Raw genomic sequence first — 27,661 nt, forward strand, 5'->3', positions numbered from 1 at the left:
GGTACTGGAGGAGGTGGTGCGAGCGACTCCAGGAGGTAATGTGTCCGATGGACGTACCTCAGGAGGTTGGCCCCCCTGGTGACTGGAAGGCATCTGGTTCTTGGCAAGCATGAAGAATGACCCCCGCTCGGGGCCAGCTGCTAGTGACTCGGGCAAAGATTGCACGCTCTGTCTTGGGTGGCCCCAAACTCGCTTTGTCTTTGAATATGAACCCTTTCTCCCGTTATCTGCTCTTCCCCGGGTCAGGGTCACCTCTCATCACGACCAGCTTTCCCTCGTGCTCTAGCATTATTTCCAAATAGCTCCATATACCTTCAAATCAATGTGTTCAGACCTTCATCTCTCATGGGGAAAAGAAACACAGGAGCACTAGAGAGGCCCTGGCACAATTCTCTTTGGTTTCTCTGGAATCTTGGAGTCGGGGTTATGAAGGCACATGGATATACTCTTTGCTTGCTAGAGGGAGGGTAGCTATCTTTCGAGGGATGTAAGATTCTCCCAGGAAGTTGGAAACCAGTTTCAATGGCCCTTTAAACGTTCTGAGAGAAGGTCATCCTCCTTTGGGCTCTGGAATACAGTGACTGAGTGCAGGTCACACGACCAGAGTTAGACCTTGGGGCAATGTTTTGCTCCAACAGGCGTTCTGCTGTGTGTCCTTAAGCAAATCTTTTCATCATTTGGAATTTAGATCTCCTCACCTAAGCAAGGAGTAAGTTGAATCATAGACCCTTAAAAGGCCATTTCCTGCTTTGGTGTGTGTGTGTGTGTATGTGTGTGTGTGTGTGTGTGTGTCTTCTTGAGCCCGAGGGAGAATAATGGTTAAATTGAAGAGATACATTTCAAAGCCATCATTTCCCCCTAGAAACAGAACTTTTTAAAGTTTTCTAATCACCTCCCACATGTCACATTCTCCCTCATAAGTCTGGAATTGGTTTTTATGTCTGAGAACCCAAAGCCATCTTTCAATTTCTTTAGTTTGAGAATCAACTTATCTGGATATCAGATGTTGAAAGAAACACCTCTAACAGCCTCATCACAGGCCATCTTTTCTCTTATTCTGGCCAAAGAGATGGACCTGGTTGCCAAATGAGATTAAATTTTCAACATATGACAGTAGGTACAAATGCGGACACAGCTGAAGTCATTAAAAGTATCTTAAACTTATCATCAACTAGTCTTGAGAAGAACAGAGTAAACACAAATGCAATTAACTTACTATTTATTACTTGAACACCAGTTAGGTGAATGGACAGTCTCCATGCAAACAGCAGTATTCATTACACAAACGAGACGATTTTAGAACGAAGGGGTAACACAAGCACAGGGTAGTTTTTGCATGCATGTAACCGACAGGCTGGGCGCTGGCGTGAGCTGCCACTGTTCTGAATACGCCTTCGACAAGTTTCCTCTCTGTTTCAGGGTTGAACTGTTTAGGTTTATATCTAAACACACTGTTTATATCTAAATATACTAACATAGATAAAAGATCAGTGGGGAAAACATTTGAACACTGTGGTTAACATTCCATATGTTAATTATGTAATTGGATAACAATATAACACTTACTCACTGGAAAATCACAAATACGCACCGATATTTACAAAAGCTGTTTCAGGTGAATTTAAATTAAAGGAGGGTGGTCCATTTTAGGATAAAAAGGAAAAAGGGTCTGAATTCTTTTGTCAGACACAATTGGTGTCCAGTCTACTCTTAAAGAATCTTCTAATTAGGAGAAGAGTCAGGATGGGGGTAATAAATAAAAGCACAGTTATATTTGTAAAAAAGCAGGTAATCCCAAATACTTAGTTGCTTGGCTTTAAAAAATGCATTGTGTCATTTTTGTAAACACAGAACTTACCAACCATTTGGCTTAAGCTAATATTAAAGTGAGTTTGCACTTTCTGAGGTACAGTGATTGGGCTGAAGGTGAGTGTGCTGGGTGGTGACAGAAGAAAATGTTGGTTGAAGCTTCCCTGTTGGGTAAACAAACCAACAATTAATTAAAAAACAAACAAGCAAATAACCCCATAACCCTTTTTCTAGAGAAAAGCAGGAGTTATCCCAATGTGGGTGGGTCAGTCCCAACCCAGGTACCATTTGTAGTCTCTTGCTTCAAAAGGAACAAGGGAGAAAGAAGACATATGCATAATCACCCAGATGTGTAATACAAACATTATGCAGCCCTGGGCTGTGCTGCTTGTCAACATGCAGGGAAGATTGTCAACACTTCTGAAGACGTTGGGGGCGGAGAGGGGGCAAGTGTCACTGAAATTCTGAGGTTAAATCTTCCTCATTATAACCCAGGACAGGGGTTCCTTTCTTGTCTGGGGGATAGGCTGCATTTTGAAGAGTTCAGGGGTCTCTGGTCCAAAAAACAGGAATGAAAAAGTGGGAGTGTTTCTTCACATTAAGTTACAGTGGATGGGGTTTCCCTTATCCAAACTGTTCAATATCACTGATTCGTTCTTATCACTGATAGGGTAAAAAATTACTTTCACCAGCTATGGCCTCCATGGGCTCTCCCAAGAGTCCTGTAAGGTAGACAGAAGAGGTGTTCTCAACATCCTTGTTTCCCTGAAGCAAAACCGAGAAGCAGAGGGAGTAAGCAGCCAGGTGATGTGAATCTTAGAATTAAGGCTTGAACCCAGGCCTTTCCTTTCCAAGTAGAGCTCATTTCGTTTGTTCTCAAAAGAGGATTTGTCCTAGAAAATGATGCAGACCTTTGATCACTAAGCCACTTAGACCTTAGGCACATAGGCTGTGTTAGTCGCCAGTGGCAAGCTCCACCCCTTACTGTATCCCCTTCCTCCCTGACCTCACAACCCCCCAAATCCTTTACACTAAGGTGTCAGGAACTGGGTGTGTTCCTTATTTCGGGACAGCACATCTTCACCCAAAAGAACCATGAGCTTTCAAGCATCAGTGGAAAAGAGATTTTTTTTTTTTTCAGTCCTTTCCTTTGAAATTACACCATTGTAGATAACCTAATGGCCTGGTTATGAGAAAACTGTTTTTCTCACAGCCAGAATCCTAGAGAATATCTTTAGGGAGGCAGTAGGAGCCGAGTGGGAAAGTTCAACGGGATGGCATGAACCCTCTTCCCATGAGGCTGTAAACCCCGCACTCTGATGAACTTATCCTTGTGTTTCCCCGTCATGTCTAACTGGCTTATTCTAACGCCTGTTGCTGTTCCTGCCCTGACGAGCTACAGAATGCGGGTAGGGAGATGGAGACTGAATGCAGATCACCATCTGAGGCCCCTGACTGCCCCTCGCTTGGTGATTCCAACAGCTTCTGCCATTTTGTCTTGTTATGGAATTTTTGCCCATAGTACGTAATGGCTGAACGTCAGCTCTCGGAGCCTTGTTGGATCTCCTTGGTACGGCCAGCACACAGTAGGTGTTCAGGCAGTCTCAGTGGCTGTCACCTGTCCCGAGTCTGAGCCCCTTGAGGCCCGGGATGTGTGCAACACGGCTGTCCTTCCCCGGGCAGCCCGGTGTGGATTATACGTGGAGCACCGGCTTTCGGGTTTTCGGGCCATGGGGCGCCGGCGGGTTATTTCAGCCTGATACAGTCCACCTCTTCCGTGGCTGGCACACCGCTGGTTTTGAGGTCCAGGTCGGCGCTGGACTTGCTCCCATGGTGCGAGGGCCGCCCGTGCAGCAGCAGCTTCTTGAAGTACTTGATCGGGTTGTTCTTGACCGTCACGAAGCACACGGTGTTGATCACGCTGTTGCTCATGGCGAGGCACTCGACCACGTAGAAGGCCGTGAGGTAGTGCTTCTCCTTGACGAACACGGCGGGGAAGAAGTCGCGCACGATGGTGAAGCCGTAGAAGGGCGCCCAGCACAGTACGTAGGCCGTGAGGATCCCCATGAGCACCAGCACCGTCTTCCGGCGGCAGCGCAGCCGCTTCCGGATCTGCTCCGTCTGGAAGCCCGGCACCGCCTTGAACCACAGCTCGCGGGACACCCGGGCGTAGCACAGGGTCATGGTCACCACGGGGCCCACGAACTCCACGCCGAAGATGAACAGGAAGTAGGACTTGTAGTAGAGCTGCTGGTCCACCGGCCAGATCTGGCCGCAGAAGATCTTCTCCTGGCTCTTGACGATGAACAGGACGGTCTCCGTGGTGAAGTAGGCCGACGGGATGGCGATGAGGACGGACACCACCCACACCAAAGCGATCAGGAAGGAGGCCGTTTGATAATTCATCCGGGGTTTCAAGGGGTGAACGATGGCGAGATATCTGGGGGGACGGGGCGGGGGCGGGGGGGGGAGAGGAAAGCCATCAGGACTAACGAGGTGTGCTGGGAAACATTCATCTGAAACTGGGCACAAACACGACGCAGAAGCAGACAGAGTGGCACAACGAGTCCCCAGTGTAATTATCCAGCTTCAACAAGCTTCATCTTATTTTAGCAACATCATTTGGCATTTGGAGGAGTGCCGTGGTTTAGTGGAAATTGCACCAGTTTTGGTCAAACAAGTGGAAAAGATCCCAGCTTCCCCCCCCCCATTGGCTTTGGGTTCTGGAGTGAATCACTCAGCCTTTCTGAGATCTGTTTCTTCAAATGCAACATGGGATAAAATGACACCTACCTTGCGGGGCTGCTGTAAATATTCAATATGATAATGTTTGTAAAATGCTTCGCATGGACTAGGTGTTCAATGAATACAGGTGGCGTTATTACTCTTAGTCCTATGGATACCACCTTGGCTTACGGTCTTGCCATTCTGCCCAAGAACCTAATATTTTCAAAACTCTTCATTCCAAATACCTCATGGGTGGGAGGTGAAAGAAGGGCTCTGGAGCTCAGAGAGAGGTGGGGACCTTCTCAGGGCAGTAGCCTAGGGCTCTCCTCCCTGCCCCCCAGGGTGTCATCCGGCATTACCGAGCAGGAAGGAGAGTAGGGGGTGGGCTTGGCGTGGAATCTAAGGAATCTGTCTAATGAGAGAAGGAAATGACGTGACCAGCCTCACTTCGTGCTGGGGCCAGAATCCAGGCTCCTGATACAAAGCTTTCACCCCCACTCCCTGGGCTGTCTCAAGCTCAGACGACGTGTGTGAGCTGCCTTGACGTCATAAGGCAGCATCAGGGCATGAGGCTTTATCCTGCTCTATCCAGTGAGCAGCACTGCCTGGGAAAGAGGCTGGACCCTTTGTGGGGTGGGCGTGGGAAGGCCGTCAGTACAGCCTGTGTTACTGAGCGAGGCTTCGCTGGAGGCGGCTGATGCTTGTTCCTGCCGAGGAGCCCCTGGAGCAGATGGGGTTCACCCCGGAGGGGGAGGAAGCCGGGATATTGATACACCAACTGTTGTAAGTCGTTGGCGAGGGAGCCAGAGAAGGCCTTCAGACGAAGAAAGGCAGGCGTTGGCAAGTGGGAGTGGACAGGTGTGCATGAAGTGACAGCAACAAGGGGAGACAAGGGGGGCATCGATCATATCTGCTACAACAGCTGTGTGCCCAACCTACGTACATGGACACGACGTAGAAGAGGACACAGTCCTTGACCTCAGAGAGCTTCTCTTCCATCCCAAAACTAGAATAATTAAGTGATGGGTTAAGAACAACTTGAAGGAAGACACGGTCACTATGTCAGTGACGTGGTCTGGGAATGCTTCACGAAGATATTGAGATTCTGACCACCTCCTCTTCACCCTGTTGCTGAAGGCAGGGTCCTCCTGACCTAACCAGTACGAGATGAATGACCACGCAGCACCCGACCCTGGGCAGGTGGGATCAACAGCCGTTAACTAGTCACATATACTCACAGCCCAGGGAGAGGGACACTGCCCGCGCTGCAGGGCCACGTGGGAGTTGCACTCAGGGATGGAATGAACCAGCAGGGGCTGTGGGCAGCAGGCTTTAGAGCGACAAGAGGGGAAGTGACCCTTGATTCCCATGGGGGGATGCGATTGGCTTGTTTGAATAATTTTGCCAGCTGGTGGGGAGGGGAAACCCATCAGGTTGAGGACTGGGGGTGCAGCTGGTCCAGGAGAAACAGGAAGAGCAGGTCAGGAGCCTTTCCTGCTGGGTGGACAAGAACAGAGGACCTCATGGCTAGGGACCTTGGGGGCCCTGTGGGGCCCGAAGATGTCAAAGCAGCACATGGAATCTCAGGCTGTACGAAATGAGAGCCTAATAAAAAGCACTCAGGTTTCTAAACCAACTGAAAGGTAAGGCAAAATGACAAGAAAGATAGATGGCCAAACTCTCACTTTGCATAGGGACCACTGCACACTCAATTAGATAAACCTCCAAGCCCGACACAGGTGGGTGTGAGAGACACAGGCCTCCCTGTGCACTTGCCTGTCCTACTATGTAGAAATAGCAGAAGGGCTATCTACTAGCACTTCTGGATGCCGCAGCCAGAAGAAGAGCGAGGTTCATGTGCAGAGGACCTGGTTTCATAGAGACCTCTCATAGAGACCCTAGGAGAGTGCAGATCTCCGGACACACACAGCCAAGCAGACAGATGGTAAAAAAGACCTTCCGGATGTCCCTCTTGCCAATGGACAAGTCGTGGAAAACGATCGGTTTTAACAAAGACCTATAGCCTCCAACATGCTTCATGTCTGTTTACCTTCTCTGAACCTGACAAGAAGCTGGAGAGGTTGTCAGCAAAGTTATTATTACGTCCATTTCACAGATGAAGAAACTTAAGTCCCAGGAGCATAAGGGATTTATCTAAGTGCACAACTTGGAACCCAGATGTTCTGAGTAACTCCTAGGCCAGTGTTCTTTCCTTTCTGATTTATTTGATGGCAACTCTGCACTTCAGAACATCTTTTATAATGAGGAAGGTGTTACGGGACAAGAAAATATTGGAATTTAAGAGCTGACGACCGCATAGGTAGGAATGTAGAAATTCTCTCTGGCATTGGTTACCGAGATACTTTTCATGCTGGAACTGTACTGGGGGGGGGGGAGAGGGAAAGAGAGAAAGAGAAAGAGAGAGAGGGTCCTAAATTAGTTCTGCTTCCAGAGTCCTCTTGGCTAGCTGCACAGCATTTCCAGAACACCCCACACCTTTGCATCTCAGGCTCTGCTTCCCGCACTCCAGTGAACAGCTACGTGCAAAAGAATGAAACTAGACCACTTTCTTATACCATACACAAAAATAAATTTAAAATGGACTGAAGACCTAAGTGTGAGCCCTGAAACCGTAAAAACTCCTAGAAGAGAGCACAGGCAATAATCTCTCTGACATCGGCCGTAGCAACGTTTTTCTAGATAGGTCTCCTGAGGCAAGGGAAACAAAAGCAAAAATAAACTATTGGGTCTATATCAAAATAAAAAAACTTTTACACAGCAAAGGAAACAATCAACAAAACTAAAAGGCATCTTCTGGAACAGGAGAAGATATCTGCAAATGACATCACTAATAAAGGGTTAGTATCCAGAACACGTAAAGAACTTACCAACTCAACCGGAAACAACAAATAATCCAATCAAAAAATGGGCAGAAGACATGAGCAGACATTTCTCCAAAGAAGACCTACAAATAGCCAACAAACACATGAAAAGATGCCCAACGTCACTCATCATCAGGGAAACACAAAGCAAAACCACAATGAGTTACCACCTCACACCTGTCAAAAGGGCTAAAATTAAAAACACAAGAAACAACAGGTGTTGGTGAAGATGTGGAGAAAAAGGAACTCTTGTGCACCGTTGGTGAAATGTAAACTGGTTCAGCCACTGTGAAAAATAGTATGGAGACTCCTCAAGAAGTTAAAGATAGAATTATCCTACGATCCAGCAATCCCACTACTGGGTATTTACCCAAAGAATACACAAACACTAATTCAAAGGGATACACACACCCCTATATTTAGAGCAGCATTATCTACAACAGCCAAGTGATGGAAACAGCCCGAGTGTTCATCAGTTGATGAATGGGTAAAGAAGATTATATATATATATGGAATATTATTCACATATACACACTGGAATATTATTCAGTCATAAAAAAAGAATGAAATCTTGCCATTTCCAATGACGTGGATGGAGCTAGAGAGTATACTGCTAAGTGAAATAAGTCAGAGTAAGACAAATACCATATGATTTGACTTATGTGTGGAATGTAAGAAACAAATGAGTAAAGGGGGGAAAAGAGAGAGAGACTCAAACTGAGAAACAGAATCTTAACAATGAGGAACAAACGGGCGGTTACCAGAGGGGAGGCGGGTGGGGGGATGGGAGAAACAGGTGGTGGGGCTTAGGGAGGGCACGGATCGTGATGAGCACCAGGTGTGGTATGGAAGTGTTGAATCACTATATTGTACACCAGAAACTACTATTACACTGTATGTTAACTAACTGGAATTCAAATAAAAACTTAAAAAAAAAATGATGGTAATGTTCCAGCCTAGGTGACCGGTGAACTGGAGCCGGGAAGCTGGTTTGGGATGAAAAAGGAACCACTCTTTGTGTTGTAACTGGACAGTTGCTTCCTAAGAAACTCCTATGTTGCCCCAAACCCCCAACTTGATAAAGACAAAGGTTTCAATGGGACCAAGAGGATGAGAACAGTGATAACTCTCCCCGAGTGAGCATCAGAATCCCTCAGGGAATTGAGTAAAAACGGGGATCCCTGGGACAAGCTCAAGGGATTCTCATTCAGTGGGGCTGGGGTGGGGCCGAGGGATCTGACTTTGTATCATTGGCCCTGGGCAATTTTGTACCTCTGCTTGACAGTTACATTTTATAAACACCGGTTTTACGGGTGAAGAGCCTCAGAGCTGTAAAAACCAAATGGTTTTTCCTGCAGGAATTATGTTCCCAAAAAAAGATGGCTCTTCTACCTCGGTGTGCATTTCCTTATGGAAAATATTCAACTGGCTGATTAAAAGGAATCACAAACCTAAATAGTACCAAGAACAAGGAAAAAACGGATGAGCTCAAAGGAGACCAAAAAGAAAAAACGTGTTTAAAAAACCACATCATTTGAGTGTCAGCACTCCGAGGCCCCAGAGGATGGCAGCAACCGCCCCCATGGAACAGAGCCACTGGTGGTCTGACGCTGGCCTGTAGCTGTTTCCATAATTAAAACACATGTAAGATTTGTCATAAGCTGCTACTAGAAATTTTATAAATTGTATAAATTTATAATAGAGCAAGGACTTCCAGAACATCTCATGCAAATGTATGCAAATGAGCACATGGATATATGCAAGAAAACAAAGGGAAGGATGTCCTTCCCCCTTTTCTACAAATAAGCCATTACCTCATTTTAAACTCAGCTCTACAACAAAGCGGCCAGGAACACGGGTACATTACTGTAAGATTCCGTTTTTATGAAGTTAAAGAACAGGCAAAACTAAACTGTGCTGAGCGAAATCAGACTGCTGGGGCGGGAGGACTGACTGGTACGGGGCATAAGGGAGTTGGAAATGTTCTAGATCTTGATTTGGAGAATGGGGGCAGGAAAAACCTGGTACATGTGATCTTGACCGGAAGCTGCCCTGCTGAGGTCTCCAGTGGTTTCCACGGAGTAAGCTGCCCAGGCTTTCTGCTCTTGCGTTTGCGTTTGAGGCTACTCACGGTCAGGTGGCATGCCGATCTGCGGCAGATGTGGGATCTGCAGGCGTGGCCCAGAGCTGGGGGGCTCGGGTGCCTCGCTCTTGCCCATGTTTGGGGGGAACCTGAGCCCCAGGTGGAGAAGCCGGGTCTCCTCCTGCCCCGGACAGGTGAGCCGGCACGTAGATCCGCGGCAGCGCCAACCTGTCAGAGCTGAAGGGAGGGAAGGGGCAGCCCGGCCCTGCCCCTGTCTCTACCCCCGGCCGACACCAGCCTCACCTGTCGATAGCGATGGCCAGCAGGGCATTGGTGGAGACGTAGAGTGAGACGGTCCGCAGGTAGTTGACAGCGGCACAGAGCACATGGCCGTGCTCCCAGGACAGCTGGCGCACCACGTAGTAGTCCATCTCGAAGGGGCAGCAGATGACGGCCACCAGGAAGTCCGAGATGGCCAGGTTGGCGATGAGCAGGTTGGTGAGGCTACGCAGCTTCTTGTAGCGGGCCAGGGCCACGATGAAGACGAAGTTGCCAATGCCGCAGACCAGCATGATGCCTGCCAGGGCCACGCCGATGACGATCTTGGCAGCGAAGAAGGTCCGGGTCTTGGTCATGTCCTCGTCCTCATCCAGAGGGAGGTCGTAGTCACCGTAGCTGAAGTTGAAGGGGAAGGGGGAGGTATGGTCTTGAGCTGGCTCGAAGCTGGGGGCAAAGCTAGTGTTTCCATTCTGGGCTGCCATGGTGATGACTGCAGGTGGAGTGGTGTGGGGGTCTGAACGCGCTGAGCTGGGGGTCCAGACCTTCGGCTGTCGCCACTCACCGAGCCTGGCGCCCTGCGCACATCCCCGAGGAGAGTCAACACAACATCCCGGACCCTGGAAGGAGACACAGCCAGTGGGAACCGTGCAGGAGAATGCCTTTTAGTATTCTCCCAGAGTTCCCCAAGAATAGGCCAACCAGACCCAGTGACTTCCCTCAGACAGAACTTCCCGGGGTACAGGGGAGAGGAGACATGAGATCTGGAAATTGGGAAATCTTCCACCGGCTGTCAGGCGGTACTGGGATAGGATGAATTGGACCCTCCAAAGACATCCAAGAAGGACCTGCATCTTTGCTCTTCTCCCAGGGGCCAGGACCAGGATGACTCCCTGGTCACGCTCCCCTCCCCACCAACACCGGCTCCCACAGGGTCTTCTCGAAGTTTTACAAGCCTGCTCCAGGCCGCTGGCCCAGGCTTCCCCAGCAGTCACAAAGTTGCGCCATCTGTTGGTCAAGGACAACGAAGCCAGAGGACTGGGACGCCTCAGGGTCTTTCCTCCAAAGCAGGGCACTGCTCCCTATGTCCTGGCCAAACCCTGGACGTGGGAATCACCAAATCCATGTTCACATGAACAGGATGACTCATCTCGGGCCAGTGATTTATACTGTCTGAGTCCCGATCTTCCTGTAAACCAAATTCCTGCTGCCTAGCCCAGGGCCCCGCATGTCGTAGGGGCAGGCCAGGAGTCTGCGGGATCAACGAATGAGGATCCGCCCAGGATTCCATAGGTGAAGGGGACTGTGGATGGGAGGGACTTCTGCTGCCTCTCCCCTGTGCTAAAAAGAAGTGCTTTGTCTGCTTCTCCCTGCTCCCACTCTTCTGATCAGCTCCCTGTCCCCTTCACCAGACGCCCACCCAGTTCCCCACCAGAACCAGCCCTGACTGGGAGGCACCACATCTTGTCACCAAGGTCTCTGTCCTCTGAAAGTGGTGGCTGCTCCACTTTAACCGAACACAGTCCCCAAGAATGGGGGGGGGGGAAGGTGGTGTCAGCGAGGACCCGGGAGGGCCCCAGGGCTGAACTGTCCCTCCTTGCCTGAGTCCTTTATGTTCTCAGTACCTCAGGATGCCCACGGCAAAGGAAAACGAACTCTCTGAAGTACTGAGTCCTCAGGGCAGGGGACAGCATTGGGTTCAAGGCGTCCGAGGGCCTCAGAACTCAGCCCCCCGCTCCCCAAACCCGCAGAATGAGGACCCCAGCCATCAAGCTGTGACCCGCCTCTCCCCGCTTAACACCACCGGAAACGACCCCAGGTGTGGGGGCCACGAGATGCAAGAAGTGGATCAAACCGGACAGGGGGTTTGGCTAGGCCCTGTCAGAGGAGGCGGAGAGCGAGGGACAGGAACCGTCGCAGCAGGAACAGCAGTAGCAGGGTGGCCGGGCCACTCCAACCTGCGGAGCGTCCGCCCGCTGCGTACCCGAGGTAAAGACCTCCGACAGATGAGGTGCCAGCGGCGTCCGCGGCCAGAGGTGTCCTCCGTGCGGGTGGCGTCTCCCTCTCCCGCGAAGCCCCAATCCCCGCAGACGGCTCTCCGCCCGAGACGGGGAAGCGGGACTCGTGTCCTCTCGCCCGCCGCGGCTCTCCAGTCCCCAGACCCCGGAGGAGAGCGCGTGAACCCGGGTGGCGCACGTTCCGGCCCCATTTTTCGCGGGATGCACTCCCTGCCCCCGACCAACCCGCTCCGGGAGCCCTCTCCTCTCCCCTCCCCTGCCCTCCCTTACTCACCCCCGGCGCGGCAGCGCGGTCCCGAAGGTGCCGCCCAACAAGGGCGGGAATCGAGTCAGAAATGCAGGCTCAAAAAGCGAAGCGTGCGGGGCCTCCGGACGAGAAGAAAACTGGGGGTAGGGGCAGGATCCGGTGAGCGGGAATTCTCCAGGAGAGGCTTCCCTTTTGAGCCCACCTTTCAACAAGATGCCTCCCGCCCATGCCCTCCCCTGCAGTTCGGCGCTCGCCAGCCAGCCCAGCGCCCGCCAGCCCAGCGCCCGCCGGCCCGGCCCCCTCCGCCCGCGCCCCCGCGCCCCAGTCCCGGCTTCCCGTCGCCCGGTCCTGGCGGGCCCTGGCGGACTCTCCCGGCCCAACCTCCTCCACTTGGAGCCAGCCCGAGCACCTCCCGAAAGGTGCGGGAGGCAAAGCCGCCGGAATCCCCCCGAGAAAGAAGTAGGCGTTCAGCACCCCCAGCCTGGGAGACGCCCCCCACCGCACCAAGGGAGACCCTGAACTGCGCAAAGCTCAGCACCTACGTGCCTGGGCGCCTCCTCCCGGCTCGCTCGGCTGCCCTGGCCGCTCGGTTTGGTCCTGGGGGACCCCGACTTGCGCGTGCCGTGGGGCTGCGTACGGGGTGTCCTTCTTTCTTCCTCGCTCCAGCGCGCTTCCCCCGCGCGTGGCGGTCTCTGTCTTCCCGCTGGAGTTGGCGCTCCGCCCCTGCTGTTCAGCACTGCGCCTCGGACCCGGCGCGGTGCGCCCCGCCCGCCCCGCGCTCGACTCCGCCCTGGGGTCCCTAGCCGGCCTCCCTCTGTTCAGTGGCACAGGGTGGGCGCTGCGCTCCTGCACCTGGTGTGCCCCCCGGCGCGGGGCGCGCTGAGTGCTGGCTGCGTTGGCACGGATCCCCAGTCCGCCGGGTTGGCCGCTCGCAGGGGCTTCTGCGTCCTCGCACCCGAGTGTGAATGGGACTTCAGCAGCTGGGGTTGGGGGTGCGGATTCCGAGGAACCCGCAAGGCCCTCAGTTCCCCGCCGAGACGCCTCGCGGGAGCCGCCAAGCCGAGTGTCCGGTCTTTGGCAGGAGCCCGGTGCTAGCGTCCGCTCCCGCACAAGGCGACTCCTTCAGGAGGAGGCTGGGTTACATTCCGTTGTGCCCGAGAGCTGGTGCTGGGGAGACTTTGGGGTGCAGAATGGGCCCTTTGGGGTGGGTGGTGGTGGAGAAGGAGGCCCCCGGGTTGCCCTGCTGAAATCTCCCACCCTGAAGTCCTCACCCAAACCCTGCCATACCCTGCGATACCCGTATCCACCACTGCAAGATTCCTCGGCCTTTCAAAGACCATCCCAGCTGGACCTCCGCCTGTCTGTCTGGAGCCCTGTTTCCAGAGCCCTCCACCCTGCTTCCGCCAGGCTCTGATTTTAGGCAATTTCTATTACCTCTCTGGCCCTTGGCTTTCTTACACAGATCGGGCAAATTCTTTATTCGGATTGGGAAGAAAGAAATCAAATGGTCTGTGTGGCAGATGGCCTGATGTCTGCAGAAAATCCGAAGGTATTGACAAAAAAACTTCCTGGAACTAATGAATGATTATAACAAAGTTTCGGGATACAAGGTTAATATATAAAAGTCAAATGCTTTGAGGGCGTGGGTGGCTCTGTGGTTAAATGCTAGACTCTTGATTTCGGCTCAGATCATGATCTCAGGGTTGTGAGATGGAGCCCCCTTGGGGTTGGACGTGGAGCCTGCTTAAGATTCTCTCCCTTTCCCTCTGCCCCTCCCCCCAAAAGTCAAATGCTTTTCTAGATATCAGGGATGAACAAGTGGAACTTGAAATTAAAAATACAATACTACTCACATCAGTAGCCGCCACAACACAATACATAGGTATAAATCTAACAAAATATGTACAAGGTCCATATGAGGAAAACGGCATAACCCTAATGACAGAAATCAAAGAAGGACTAAATAAATGGAGAGATATTTCATGTCCACGGATAGGAAGACTCAATATTGTCAAGATGTCCGTTTTCCCCAACTTGACCCATAGAGTCAATAAAATCCTGATCAAAATCCAGCAAGTTATTTTGTGGATTTCCGCAAACAGATTCCAAAGATTATACGAAGATTCAGAATAGCTAATACAACACTGAAGAAGTCAAAGTTGGAGGACTGACATTAACCAATATCAAGACTTACTATTAAGCTACAGTAATCGAGGCAGTGTGGTATGGGTGAAAGAATAGACAAATAGATCAATGGAAGAGAACAGAGAGCCCAGAAATAGATCCACATAAAGATAGTCTTTTAATTTTTGACAAAGGAGAAAAGGCAGTACAATGGAGAAAAAGTCTTTTCAACAAATAGTTCTGGAATAATTAGACATCCACATGTAAAAAAATCAATCTAGACACAGACTTTATAGCTGTCACAGAAATTAACTCAAAAGGGATCACAGACTCAACTGTAAAATGTAAAACTATAAAACTCCTAGTAGATAACATAGGAGGAAATCTAGATGACCTTGGATTTGGTGATGGCTTTTTATTTATTTATTTTTAAGATTTTTTAAATTTATTTATTCGACAGAGATAGAGACAGCCAGAGAGAGAGGGAACACAAGCAGGGGGAGTGGGAGAGGAAGAAGCAGGCTCCTAGCGGAGGAGCCTGATGTGGGGCTCGATCCCATAACGCCGGGATCACGCCCTCAGCCGAAGGCAGACGCTTAACCGCTGTGTCACCCAGGCGCCCCTGGTGATGGCTTTTTAGATAAAACAACAAAGGCAGGATCATAAAAGAAAGAATTAAGAAGCTGGACTTCATTAAGATTAAAAATGTCAGTTCTGCAAGAGACACTGTCAAGAGAAATTAAAAGGCAAACCACAGAGTGGGAGAAAATATTTGCAAAAGACACATCTGATAAAGGACTTTTACCCCCAATACGCAAAGAACTCTTAAAGCTCATCAATAAGAAAATAAACAAACGAATTAAAATTTGGCCAAACACCTTCACTGACACCTCACAATAAGATATACAGATGGTAAGTAAACATCTATCATCAGGGAAATGCAAATTAAAACATCAATGAGATACCACTACCTACTTATTAGAATGGCCAATGTCCAGAACATCACCACACTCTGGTGAGGACTTGGAGACTCAGGAACTCTCATTCATTTGTGCTGGGAATGCAAAATGGTACAGCCACTTGGGAGTTTTGGTGGGTCTTTACAAAACTAAACATATTCTTACCATAAGATATAGCAATCACATTGCTTGGTATTTACCCAGAGCAGTTTAAAATTTACCCAAAAACCTGCACATGGGCGTTTATAGCAGTTTTATTCATAATCACCAAAATTTGGAAGCAACCAAGATGTCCTTCAGTAGTTGAATGGATCAATAAACCAGAGTACACCCAGATGATAGAATATCATCCAGTGCTACAAAGAAATGAGCGATCCATCAAGTCGTGAAAAGACTCGGGAGAACCTTAAATGCGTTATTACCGAGTGAAAGAAGCCCATCTAAAAGCCCACCCGCTGTGTGATTCTACTCTAGAAGATCCTGGAAAAGGCAAAGTCATGGGGACAGTAAAAAGATCAGTGATTGCCAGAGGTTAGCAAGAGGAGTCGGAGCACGGACGATTTTTAGGGCAGTGAAACTACTTTATTTGATACCATGATGGTGGATACATGTCAATTACACGATCGTTCAAACCGGTAGAATGTCTCACAGCAGGAGTGAAGCCTAATGTGAATTATGGGTTTTGGGTGATAATAATGCATCAGTGTAGGTTCATCGATTCCAACAATCGTAGCACTCTGGCGTGGGATGTTGGTAATTAATGGGGGAGGCTATGCCTGCGTGGGAGCAGGGGTTGTATGAGAAATATCTGTACCTTCAGCTACATTTTGCTGTGCACCTAAATCTCTCTAAAGAATAAAATCTGTTTTCAAAAGTAGCTACAGATTTTCCGGAGCTTGACTTGTTAATACATATAAAAAGCCTTGGACATTTTACATCCTTTAATGCAGAAATTATATTTTAAGGTTTTTTTCCTGTGGAAATAATGAATGGAGCAGTTGAAGATTTCACTACAAAGACGTTGAGAGCAGCCTTGTTTAGTATAACAAGGAACTGGAAACAAACAACCTGAACTTCCCTACTTCCACTCGATTAAAATGTGATTAAAAATGTCTTTTATGGGGCGCTTGGGTGGCACAGCGGTTAAGCGTCTGCCTTCAGCTCAGGGCGTAATCCCGGCGTTATGGGATCGAGCCCCACATCAGGCTCCTCCGCTATGAGCCTGCTTCTTCCTCTCCCACTCCCCCTGCTTGTGTTCCCTCTCTCGCTGGCTGTCTCTATCTCTGTCGAATAAATAAATAAAATCTTCTAAAAAAATGTCTTTTATCCAATACCACATTATCATTAACATTTCTTTGAATCAATGAAAATTCACATGATTCAAAAATCAAAACATATACAAAATGATACATTGAGAAGCATCCCTCTTACCCCTGTCCCCCTCTATTATTTCCCCTTGCCTGCTTTGTTTCCTATCTATTCTTCCAGTGTTTCTTTTGGCAAATTCAATGATATATTCTCATTTATTCCCCTCAAAGAAGTTTCCATATCAAAATACGGAGGGTTACTTCATTCTTTTATAGTTGTAGTCTGTTACAAAAAACTACAGGGTTTTTTTTAAGTTCCCTATTGCCAGACACATTGGCTTAATAGTTTTAAACTACGTTAAATTACAAATTGGGTTATTTCCCAATTTTTGGCTAATATAGTGCTATCCGTAATGCCATAATATAAAATTACCAGGGCTTTGGTAAATAACTTTGTATGTCACATCTACTTGTATGTGTGCAAACGATAATAAATTGGGTAGTAAATTCCTAAAAGTGGTATTGCTGAAAGCAATAATAATACATAATAATAATAAAAATAAAAATAAATAATAATAAAATAATAAAATAAAAAAAATAATTTGGGTAGATATTGCCATGTTCAAGTCCATAGGGGTCTCGCCATTTTGCACTTGCCTGGTAAGTGGTCTTTGGTGGAAGTGAGCGCCAGGGGGGCTGCACCAGGATCAATAAGCAAATATCTGTCGAAGCCCTAAGAACGCAATCACCAAAAGCAGGATTTCTCAGCGATGCTGGTCTCTCACACTTGACCTCGGTTCTGAATGCAGGGTGTCCTCTCAGTCATCCCGTGTGGTAGGGAGGGCACTGTTCCCGAGAAGGTCACCTCAAGTTATTTTTCTGTGTCTCTGTGTGTCTCTCATGGAGTAATTAATCATCAAATTAAGAAGCTGCCCTTGTTATCAACTGTAGACACATTTTTAGGTAAACTTTTAAATTACTTTGCAAGCAACTGTAATCAAGCTTTCCGAATTATTGTTGGGAAAGGTGGGATATAATTAATGGTTCAAGGTGCGTTGGCACTGGCTTCTGCCCTTCATTCCATCTACCCAGTTTTCACAGCATTCTGGAAGGAGTGGCTCTGTAAGACATGCTGGTTGACTCACCTGACCCAGGTAGGGTATTTTTCTCTGTCTGGTTTCCATCTGCTTCCCGGGCAGTGCTAGGAAGATGAAAGTCGGGAGTGAGGTGAGGCATCAGGCTCAGGAGACACAATAATATGCTAGGTTGGGGCGCCTGGGTGGCTCAGTCGATAAAGCGTCTGCCTTGGGCTCAAGTCATGATCCCAGGGTCCTGGGATCGAGTCCTGCATCGGGCTCTTTGCTCAGCGGGGAGTCTGCTTCTCCTTCTCCCTCTCCCTCTGCCTGCCGCTCCCCCTGGTTGCACTCTCTCTCTCTCTCTCTCACTATCTCTTTCTCTGTCAAATAAATTAATTAAAAAATCTTTAAAAAAAGAAAGAACATGGTAGTTTGCATGAAAGTTAGATTTTTGGTTAGAAATTTGTGACTGCTTTTAAAACTGCTTCCAGATGTTTTCAGAGCCCTCAGAAAGAGACAGTGGTAGGGACAGAGTGGGTTGAGAGAGCAAAGTCCCCAAGAAGCAGGTCATCAAGGTCTCAGTAAAGGCAAGTTTAGTTAATACAACCCTCTGGGTGGGAATGGCATTGTTCTCTGGAAGGATGGATAAGTAAGAGGACTACAACATAGATTATCAGAAAGACTGAGGACTTTCAAGCCAAGAGCCATGTTTGGCTGGGTTTGGAAAGGGCTTAGTTTTATAAGGAGGTACTTGGGTGTTGATTTTGTGTTCCTCCTGGGCTTCTCCCTTGGGGTGAAGGCCCACGTGCTCACATGCTGTCTCTCCCCGAGCTCAGGGAAGGACATAAACTCCTTCCTCACGTATGTCACCTGAGGCAGAATTTGGGGGCCAACATGGGGAACAAATTCACATAACGTAGAAAGTCAAAGGTCAAATGCCTCCTCTGTCCCTTCTCCGCAACCCAGCCCCTTAGAAGTGATCCCTGTTATCTGGCCTTTATTATTTACATTCAAATGCCAACCACCCTAAACTCTGGGGATGCTTGAGCTCACATGGGAGGAGTCAGGGGAGGAAGGAAAGCCGTTTTCTCTATGGGCAACATAGGTCTCTGAGATATTTAACTTGAATCGTAAAAGGAATGTGACTTGGTTCATGCCCCCACGGTGAAAGTAGGCTGTCTGAGTTTGGGTTCCCCTAAAAGCAAATCCTGAGATAAAGATTTGAGGGCACCAAGTTTACTGGGGAGGTGATCCCAAGAAATGACGTTAGGGGAGTAGAAAAGTGGGACAGGGAAGGGATAGCAGCCAACAAAATGGTTCGAAACCATGCCAGTTACCCCTGTGGGCAAAGGGAACTTAACTGCACTGGGGAAACTCTGGGAGGAAGCATGGAACAGGCGCCCCAGAGTTCTACCAGCAGAGGGGGTGCGGGAGCTCGCAGTCAACTCCCGAGGACAGTTCTGGCGGGAGGGGTGTTAATTCCCCAGTCTGCTCAGTGCGCCTGGCCCAAGGACAGCAGAATCTTGGGATCAGAGAGTCCTCCAGCAAAGAGATGTCATTGCTGTCATTTGGAAGGCATGCACAGAAATCGTGAGAGAGTGTGTGCGTGTGTGTGTGTGTGTGTGTGTGTGTGTGTGTGTGTGAACATTGGCCATGGGGCGTTACTTTGCATGGTTGTGCTGCAGTTCTTGGTGGGCCCTCTAGCAGGTTCATCTGAGCGTGTCCTCGTGGTGGGGGCAGAGGTGAAGAAGCAAGCAAGTCCCAATATTCCGAGCCTCTCCTGCAGCGCGTCCGCTAACATCCCATTGGCTGAAGCAAGTCACGTAGCAGAGCGTCCCAGTTGGGAGCAGGTCACCCTCCTTACTACGGGAGGGTACCGCGAAGTTACATTGCAAAGGGCACGTAGGCAAGGAGGAGTGAGGAATCGCAACACAATCTACCACAATTTGCTCCCGCCTCTTGGATCCCAGGGCTGCCTGACTCCATGCACCAGCCTGCGGGCTCCTTAACTACCCTTTTGGGCTTAAGTTATCCGGGATTAGATACGGTTGCTTGCTGTCAAGAACCCTATCAGATCCAGGTATTCTCATGCAGGAGAGAATAGGCTTAGGGAGGTTAGTAAGTTCCAGAGGTCCCATAGCTAGTGGGTGGCGGAGGTGAGATTCAAACCAGCTCCCAATTTCAGACTCTTTCTGTCGTGCTAACTTGAGAATTGTGGTTTCCCTAGTGCCAGGGCAACAGGCGGAGGTCAGGATTCCTCACTCAGGCTCTTGCTCTGGTCCACTCTGCCTGCAGGGGTGGGGGTGGGGAGGTGGGGAGCATGGCATCGCAGCAAATGCCATGGACAAAGCAGGAGAAGAACGGATGAGATCCCCAAGACCCGTGCTGGACAGCAGGGACGATGAGCATTCCAACCCGGACTGGACTGACCACATGGCAGTTCTCAAATCGGAACGTGTGTTAAGACCTTTCTCAAAATACACATGCCTACGCCCCAAGCTGGTGGATTCTCATCCCATATACCAATAAGATTGTCCTGCTGTTGTTTGTTTGGTTTTTTTTTCAAGTATTTATTCTTATCCAGGGTTCCCATTTAAAAAAAAAAATGGCGTGGAAACTAAGAATACCTTGATGGAAAACATTGACTCTGAGACGTGGACCTCAGTGAATTCTGATGCAAAACGGTCGAGCATCTTCCCAGCAGAACAGCATTTTGCTGTCTTGCTTGCAATCTCTTGTAACAGCCACGGCTGTGTGAATACCCTTTTTCCTTAAGTAAAAAAGCAGTGTTGAGCTTTCCCCCTATATTTAATTCAGCGTGGACATTTTTGAACCTCTAGTAGTTGGAAATGCCACTTAAAGAACACACAGGGCCCAGGAACAGCAAGTTAAGACCAGGAACAAATCAACAGGCTGTTCGAGGCGGGGCTCTCCGGAACATGCTTTGCTAGTCAGTGTGAGGTTTTCCATGCAGCTTGGAGCGCAGCTGTGCTGGGGCCAAGCTGGGGAAGGTGAGAGGTACCGGCTTATACAAAGGCACAGCTTGTTTAGGGAACGGGAAATGGCTTTTGAGAAACTCTATACCCCATAAGTGTTTGAATCATGCACAGGTGTGTCTTTTTAAATAGCAACTGACATATAAGTTCAGAGATGCTTCCATAGGGATGAGAGTCATGAGGTGCTGGGGTGGCTCCCAGCTCAGGAGTTCACACAGTCCAGCTGGAGGCACGTTTTTCACGTTGCTATCACTTCGGCGTAAGCTGACAATAGAGAAGACTGTAACTCCCAAACCTTACTGCTCGCATCACAGACATACTCAGTAGAAGAGATGAAAGATCTCTTTAAACAAAGGCATCCAAGGGCATGGAACATGGGTGCCCTTGCCCCTGACTTGGAGGAAACGGTAGGTGGGAGATGGGGGTGGGGGTTGTACTGGTCCGAATGGTACGCTTGCTTCCAGCGGCGTCTTAGGATACCTGCACTCTCTCCTCCACTCAGAGCTGTCCTTGTCCCCCAAGGGGCTCTCTGTAAGGAATGGTGAGGACGAGGGTGTGGGCAGGACGAGCAGGGGCCACGGGGCTTCCCCATGGCAAAAACAGGGTTAGAAGCTGAAAGAGGCCGTACACAGACACATAGTGTTTACTGAAACCCGGCCTCCTAACCGAGAGTGCCCCCCAGCTGGAGATGAGGCTGGAGTAAGAGAAAGGAAAAAGGAGACGCATGGGTGGCTAAGTAGGTTAAGCGTCTGCCTTCGGCTCAGGTCATGATCCTGGGGTCCTGGGATCAAGTCCTGCGTCAGGTTCCTTGCTCAGCGGGGAGTCTGCTTCTCCCTCTGCCTTCCACTCCTGCTTGTGTGCTTGCTCTCTCTCTCTGACAAATAAATAAATGAAATCTTAAAGAGAAAAAAAAAACAGGAAAAAGGCAGACAGGATACTGCTAAGATGTGATATTGCAAATATTCATGTTTATACTTACCCTGGAAGGTAAGAGGAGAAGGAGCGAGCCCCACATTGCCTTGACTGTCTGAAGACCCAGAGGTGACCTTGCTCTCTCCCAGTTCCAACCCCACCCCTGCACCCACCTTTTTTTTCAAGGCAAAATGGCCTTCCTTGATATGCATTGCTTTCCTCTGGCTGTGTCTGATTCCCATAGAATGCCCCCCGCTTTGTGCTCTGCAGAGCTGGAGTTCAGACTGCGATGCTGCTGTTCTTTAAGGCAGGCTAATTCAATTGAGTCCCTGGATATCGAATTGCAGGGAGTCCTGAAGTTGCCCAGCTTCCCCTTGACTTCCGCACACCTTCCAAAGTCGGTTCCCGCCCGTGACCTTTCTGAAGCCCAGCTGGTGGGTTTGAGTTTCCCAGAGCTAGAGTCTGGCTTCTAGGTTATGCCTTGAATTGATTGTTGCTGTTTTTCTGAAAGTAGAAAGCTCTTGGTGGGACGGCTGCTCTTTTCTACTTCTTTGCAGGCAGCGCTTAACTCTAAGGGGAGGTCATCTTGCTTTTGGACGGGCTCAGACAAAAGTCTGGCAACCCCCAACTAGTAACTAATAATCTGTCTTCTTTAATATATACATCTTTTCTGTAGTGCGAAACATATAACATGAGGTTTACCATTTTAACCATTTTTAAGCATGCAGTTCAGTAATGGTGAGCATGTTTACATTGTTGTGCAACAGAGCTCTAGAACTTTCCACCTTGTAAAACTGAAGCTCTGTATCTGTTAAATACCCATTCCACCTTCTCCCTCCCCCCAGCCCTTGGCAATCACCTTGTTTCTAGTTTCTGTTTCTGTGATTTTGACTAGAGTTGATCACCCGCGTCTATCCCAAATCCCAAAGCAGCTCACCGTGCCTGATGGTTGCTCAGCGAGGTTACTCCGGTTATGATTTTTTTCCCCCGAAGCTCTTTCAACTTCACTTTAAAGACTATTATTAATGAAAATGGCACACCAAGCCCGGCTGGCAGTCCAAGAAGGCAATGCTTTGTAATAGAAAGCTGGTTGTAGTCCAAATGCTTCAGACATGGGGGGGAAAATCTCAGAAAAAGAAACTGCAACATATTAGCCGTGATTATTTCTAGGCAGTAAAATTATGGATCAGTTTTTACTTTGTCTTCATTTTGAAGTTAATGCACAGAAGACACGGGTTACGTGGTCTAACAAAGAATACACATACAAAACCAAAGCAAAAAGTTGTCCAGATATTTGGTATTACGTAAATGACAATATTCTTTTTGATATTTTCAATGTTTTTGAAAAGCTAACTGGGGAATGAATGAAACCAATCAGAGAGTTTTGCACAAATGTTTGCTGAAGGCCAAATGATTGGTTAGGAACCAGCTGGTCAAATGGTTAGCCAGTGCAAAGGCTTCCCAAGGAGAAAGCTAATGACATTGGCGAACCTTCCTTACATCAGGGGCCCCATCAGTAGGAATATTAAGGAAAGTTAGTCCGAGCAGGCACAGGACTCAGATGATCCATCTCCAGCACCCAGGGTGTCGGTGTTCGCCAGGCCTTTGCGTTAGTCAAACATCACTGGTTGCGACCACCAGAAATGCACTTGAACCAGCCCATGCCAGGGCGTGGAATCAGGAGGGGAGAGTGGATCGTGTGCTGTGTTCTTGCTTCTCAATTACCTGCACTGCAGATGCTGAGGAGGGGAAGCCTAGTCAGAGCTCTTTAGGGCCAGAATCACAGCTGGAGGGTCACCACAATGGCTCTGTCTCCAAGTTCCGGGGGTTCTGCCTGTTTTTCTACATCCTCTTCACTCTGGGTGTTTGGTCTGTTCTTCTCTCTCCTTGGCCCAGACCCAGCTCCATCTGACGTCTCAGTTTTCAAGCCCAAGAATCCTACATGCCTAAGAGAGAGAGTTTACGTGACCCAACTTGGGTCAGGCACCTGCCCAGGTGGCTACTGGACCACAGGGTACATTTGTGTTATTTGGAAAAGGCATCATTTTTCCAGGCAGATGTAGCCCTGAGCCAGCACACATGTGCAGGCTTCACTTGCACCCCCCCCTTTCCTTGTGCAGTGCACAACCCAGACAACAGTACATGGGAACCCTTGTCTACTTCTGGTCCAGTCAGGTGTGGCTGGAATGAAGGTAGGCATAATCACATGGTCTCCCCCAAGGGGGGAGGGGAGACAGCACTCCTTCCTTCTGTCCCCCACCCCAGGCACAAAAATAGCTCGAGCATTTATGATCCTACCTCTTTCAGGCAGATCATATACAGTAAAGCTGGAGCTACTATGTGTTGGCATGTTCTGTGAAGAAACTGTAACTTATGTAAATATGGTGGACGTGATTAAATCGAAGTTGTTAAGTGTGTTAGTATGTATAGCTAAAAAAGGAAAAGAGAGATCACCTGAGTTCCTCAAATAACTTAGTGAAATATAAGACCACTTCGAGACTCACCACTGAAAAACAAATGGTTTTTAATAAAGGAGGGAATAGGAGTTTGCCTTCAGGAGGTTTTCATTCTAGAAACTTAGAAGCACTTGGATGGAAGGGGATTGTGTCTGTCGGGAGGGAGAGCAGGCATGAGTGGAGTCTGGAGTGAGTCTTTTGGCCCCTCCGGAACCAGGAGACCTGGCTCAGAGAAAGCAAGCAGATTTTTCTTTTTTGAACTCTGTCTGAACCCACTCCTATAAACTGGCTCATGGTTTTCTGAAATCTGTTTGTAATTGTCAACTGTGTTCCAATATTAGACATGAAACCCCATCTGTATTTCAGGAAAGCCGCCGGTCTCTTCAGTGTCTGTTTTTCCTCCCCACTCTCTGTTCTCTCCTGTCTGATGAAACTCCAGGCTGTGTCGGGGGTCCCCTGGTTCCCTTTTCTCTCTGCCTAGCAGGCTCTCCTGATGGGCCATCCTTCCCTCAGGCTTCACTTCCCTGCTCTTCTGGGTACATGAAATTGACAAATTTCTTTTGACCCCCACCCCCTGCCTCCAATGGCTCATTCCCAGCTCCTCACCATCCCTTTAGACCCGACAGAGCTAGGCACACATTTCAAAGTATCATTCTGTTAGCCTTTGTGAAATGACAAGTCATTTTCTCCTCTTGTAGTGGAAATCAACATAATTGACCTTAGAATATTTTTTGAGACTCAGGACTGTTCCTAGGGTTTCTCGTTCAGATTCTACTGCCTATTTGATGCCACAGAATAACCTTGACTGGATTCGATTCAAGGTATGTCAATACCAACTCTGGGCTGGGTGGGTCAACCGTGGTGGGAGATGCTGACACTCACATGAGCAGCTGGGGCATAACTGCATTAGCCCTGTCCTGAGTTTGTGAAGTCTTTGAAGGTTTTCTAACCCCACCGTCCTGGTGTGTTTTCTTCTTGTTCAGAAAATATTGAAGTATTCAGCATGTCTTCTGCTCTAGGTGAGAAGTGACTTTGGCAATTAATGGTTTGATGGTGCCTTGGAAGGTTTTAAAAGTCTAGGGAGTACAACAGTTTGGCTCGTTTTATAGACTGTTGGCTTAAAAAGCTGTGGAGGATTTGAAGGTGCCAGCTTGTAAAACATGGACAGAAACCTGAGCAACGAAAGACCCAACAGGAGAGTCCCAGGGTAGATGCAATGACTTTTCAAGCACACGGTTAAGGACTCCTGTGGTTAAGCCATAAAATTGTTAGGAGGTTGGGGCCAAGGAACTCAGAAAAGCAAGCCAAGAATAATTTTCAAAATAGATTTAAAACGGTTTTCTGCCAGCCAGGCAGGGAGAGGAATAGGGAATCCTCCGAGGGGAGCAGGCTGTCGAGAAATTATGATATTATTTAATCCTCTAATCAAACAGCTGGACACCTTCTGGGGTGTTTTGGTAACTGCCCAGAGTGCAGGAGACACTCTAGAAAAGGGAGGATGTCATTAAGCTTTATTGGAGAATGGGGAAGTTTGATCATCAGATCACTCAGTTTACGTTACCCTCCCTGAATATGAAATTGGCAGAAGTAGAAATCGGAGATGAATGGACATGCCTTCTGATGCTTTTGTAGCGAGTGTTGTGGAACGTGTATCGGTGAGCGGATCGTGTGCTGTCTTCTTGCTTTTTAATTACCCAGACTGCGAATGACTCACATCTGTGATGACTTCCAGGCAGGCACATTCGGTGAGAGAGTTGCTTCTCAGGCTTGGCTGTCCGCAGGAATCACCAGGGGAGCTGTAAGATATAAAGGTACTAACGCTTATCCCCAGGGATTCTGACTTAGTTGGTCTGGGGTAGTTGGCCTGGGTATTGGGATTTTTAAAAGCTTCTCCAGATGATTCCAATATATAGCAAAGCCTGAGCAATCGATGGGATTTTCTTACTACTTTAAACATTTTTCAACAGATTCACTCCTTGAGGTTGGATTCTTTGACCTTCATTGAGGCTTGGGGAGTTTCTACTGAACAGTGTATTTCTGTTAAGTCCTGACTAGAGAACATTTAGAATGTTCCAACGTATTCTTCCACTGCACATATATGTCTATTTGTACTCAAATAATTATGTATGTGGAAATTCACAGGATACGGATTTTGAATTCAGTCGGATTTAGACTCTGCTGAAACCATAGTAGGTTTTCCTTTGGAGAGCCTGCTAAGAATTCAGTGTTAATTTTATTTTGAAAAAGGTTGTAATCTGTGAACAGGGATCTGATTAAAGAAAAAAAAAGAACAGGTAACAGTTTGTATCTTGAGCCAGTTTGTGAGTGAGAGTTGTTCCCAAGTGTATCACTTAGCTTTTGCCCTATAACAAACTGTCCCAACATTTAGTGGCTTGAAATAAGCATATTCATTACTTCCCATGAGTCAGTGGGTCAGCGGGGCTGACCTCATCTGGCCTTGTTCATGTGTCTGAGTTCGGCTGGCGAGCTGGATGTGGGCCAGGTGGTCTCGGATGGCTTCATTCATCCGTCTGCTGGTTTTCCGGCTGAAGACGGGGGTGAAAGGAGTGACTGACCCTGCGGTCTCTCCCCCTCCAGTGGGCTAGCCTGGCCTCACTCACACAGTAGTCTCAAGGTTCCAAGACCAGCAAGAGGGCTGGTCCCAATGTGTGAGCAAACACTTTTTCATTCTCTGCTTGCATGGTTTGCTGTTGTCCTGTTGGCCAAAGCAAGTCATATGGCGAAGTTCAGAGCCCCCGTGAGAAGGCATTACCAAAGGGCTTGGACACAGGAAGCCATGAACAAGTGGGGTTCATCACCTCACGGCCACCCATTCTGCCAACATTCTGGCTTACCTTTTGCTTTAATTTGAAAACAGGATGGCTCAAACCCTCATCCCATAAACCTGGAGTATTCCATGATTGCTCTGGCCAGCATGGTCCAAGGATGCTTGGAGAGAGGGAGGGAAGGAGGCAGGGAGAGAGGGGTGGGGGGAGGCGGTGCCGGAGGGGAGCACTAACTGCCGTCCCCCACATTCTTGCAGTAATTTTCTTCTTTCACAGAGCTGTGGATGAATCATGGTTTTCACACCACCTGGAGTAATTGCTCTTCTCCTTCCAGACTTCATTCAGCCTCAAGGTCTCAGCCCTGATTACTTGTTATTTCTAAAGAAGAAAATGTGGCTTTACAACAGAGTTATCTAGAGGACATCACTTTAGCCAAGGAGTCAGAGTCAACATGCCCAACCATGGAGCAAAGTGACATTGTGTGACTTCTGACCTGATGCCCTGGGACGGGCACAACCTCCTATCTGTGGTATTCCTGGCCAAAATGCCTGAGCTGAATCTCGTTATGTGGGGGAAAAGTCACAAAAATACAATTGAGGTGCATTGTACAAAATAACTGCTTTGGGCAGTTCAAAAACATCATGGAAGACAAAACATGACGGAAGAACTATTCTAGACAAAACAAGATTAAAGAGACGTGGAAATCAAATGCACAATGTGATCTAGAATGAACCCTGGGTTGAAAAAGGAGCTATAAGGATATTTGGGGGGAAGATCTGGGAAAATCTGAATATGGACTGTGTATTCAATATTATTAAATGGATGGTAACTTTCTAAGGTGTGCTAATGGTGTTGTGGCCGTGTAGGAGAGTACATACTCTTAGAAGACACAAAGCTAACTATCTCAGGGTTAACTCTTGCTTTCAAGTCAGTTTCAGTAAAAAACAAGCAAGTGTGACAAGATAACGATCGGTAATTCTGGGCAAACGGTATACGGATGATG

The 27,661-nt window shown here is 48.4% G+C and overlaps 1 protein-coding gene across 1 annotated transcript; it reads right to left on the bottom strand.

Annotated features, from left to right (window-relative positions):
• Nucleotides 1–3,327: 3,327 nt before the first annotated feature.
• PROKR2 (prokineticin receptor 2) lies at nt 3,328–10,262 on the bottom strand. Its single transcript, XM_026502844.4, has 2 exons — nt 9,805–10,262; nt 3,328–4,249 (listed from the first exon to the last, which is right to left on the bottom strand). The coding sequence occupies exons 1-2, from the start codon at nt 10,260–10,262 to the stop codon at nt 3,556–3,558; spliced, it is 1,152 nt and encodes a 383-aa protein (XP_026358629.1). The 3' UTR covers nt 3,328–3,555.
• Between the last annotated feature and the right edge of the window lie 17,399 nt (nt 10,263–27,661).

The sequence above is a fragment of the Ursus arctos genome, unplaced genomic scaffold, assembly GCF_023065955.2.
Source record: "Ursus arctos isolate Adak ecotype North America unplaced genomic scaffold, UrsArc2.0 scaffold_16, whole genome shotgun sequence".
Taxonomy (NCBI): domain Eukaryota; kingdom Metazoa; phylum Chordata; class Mammalia; order Carnivora; family Ursidae; genus Ursus; species Ursus arctos.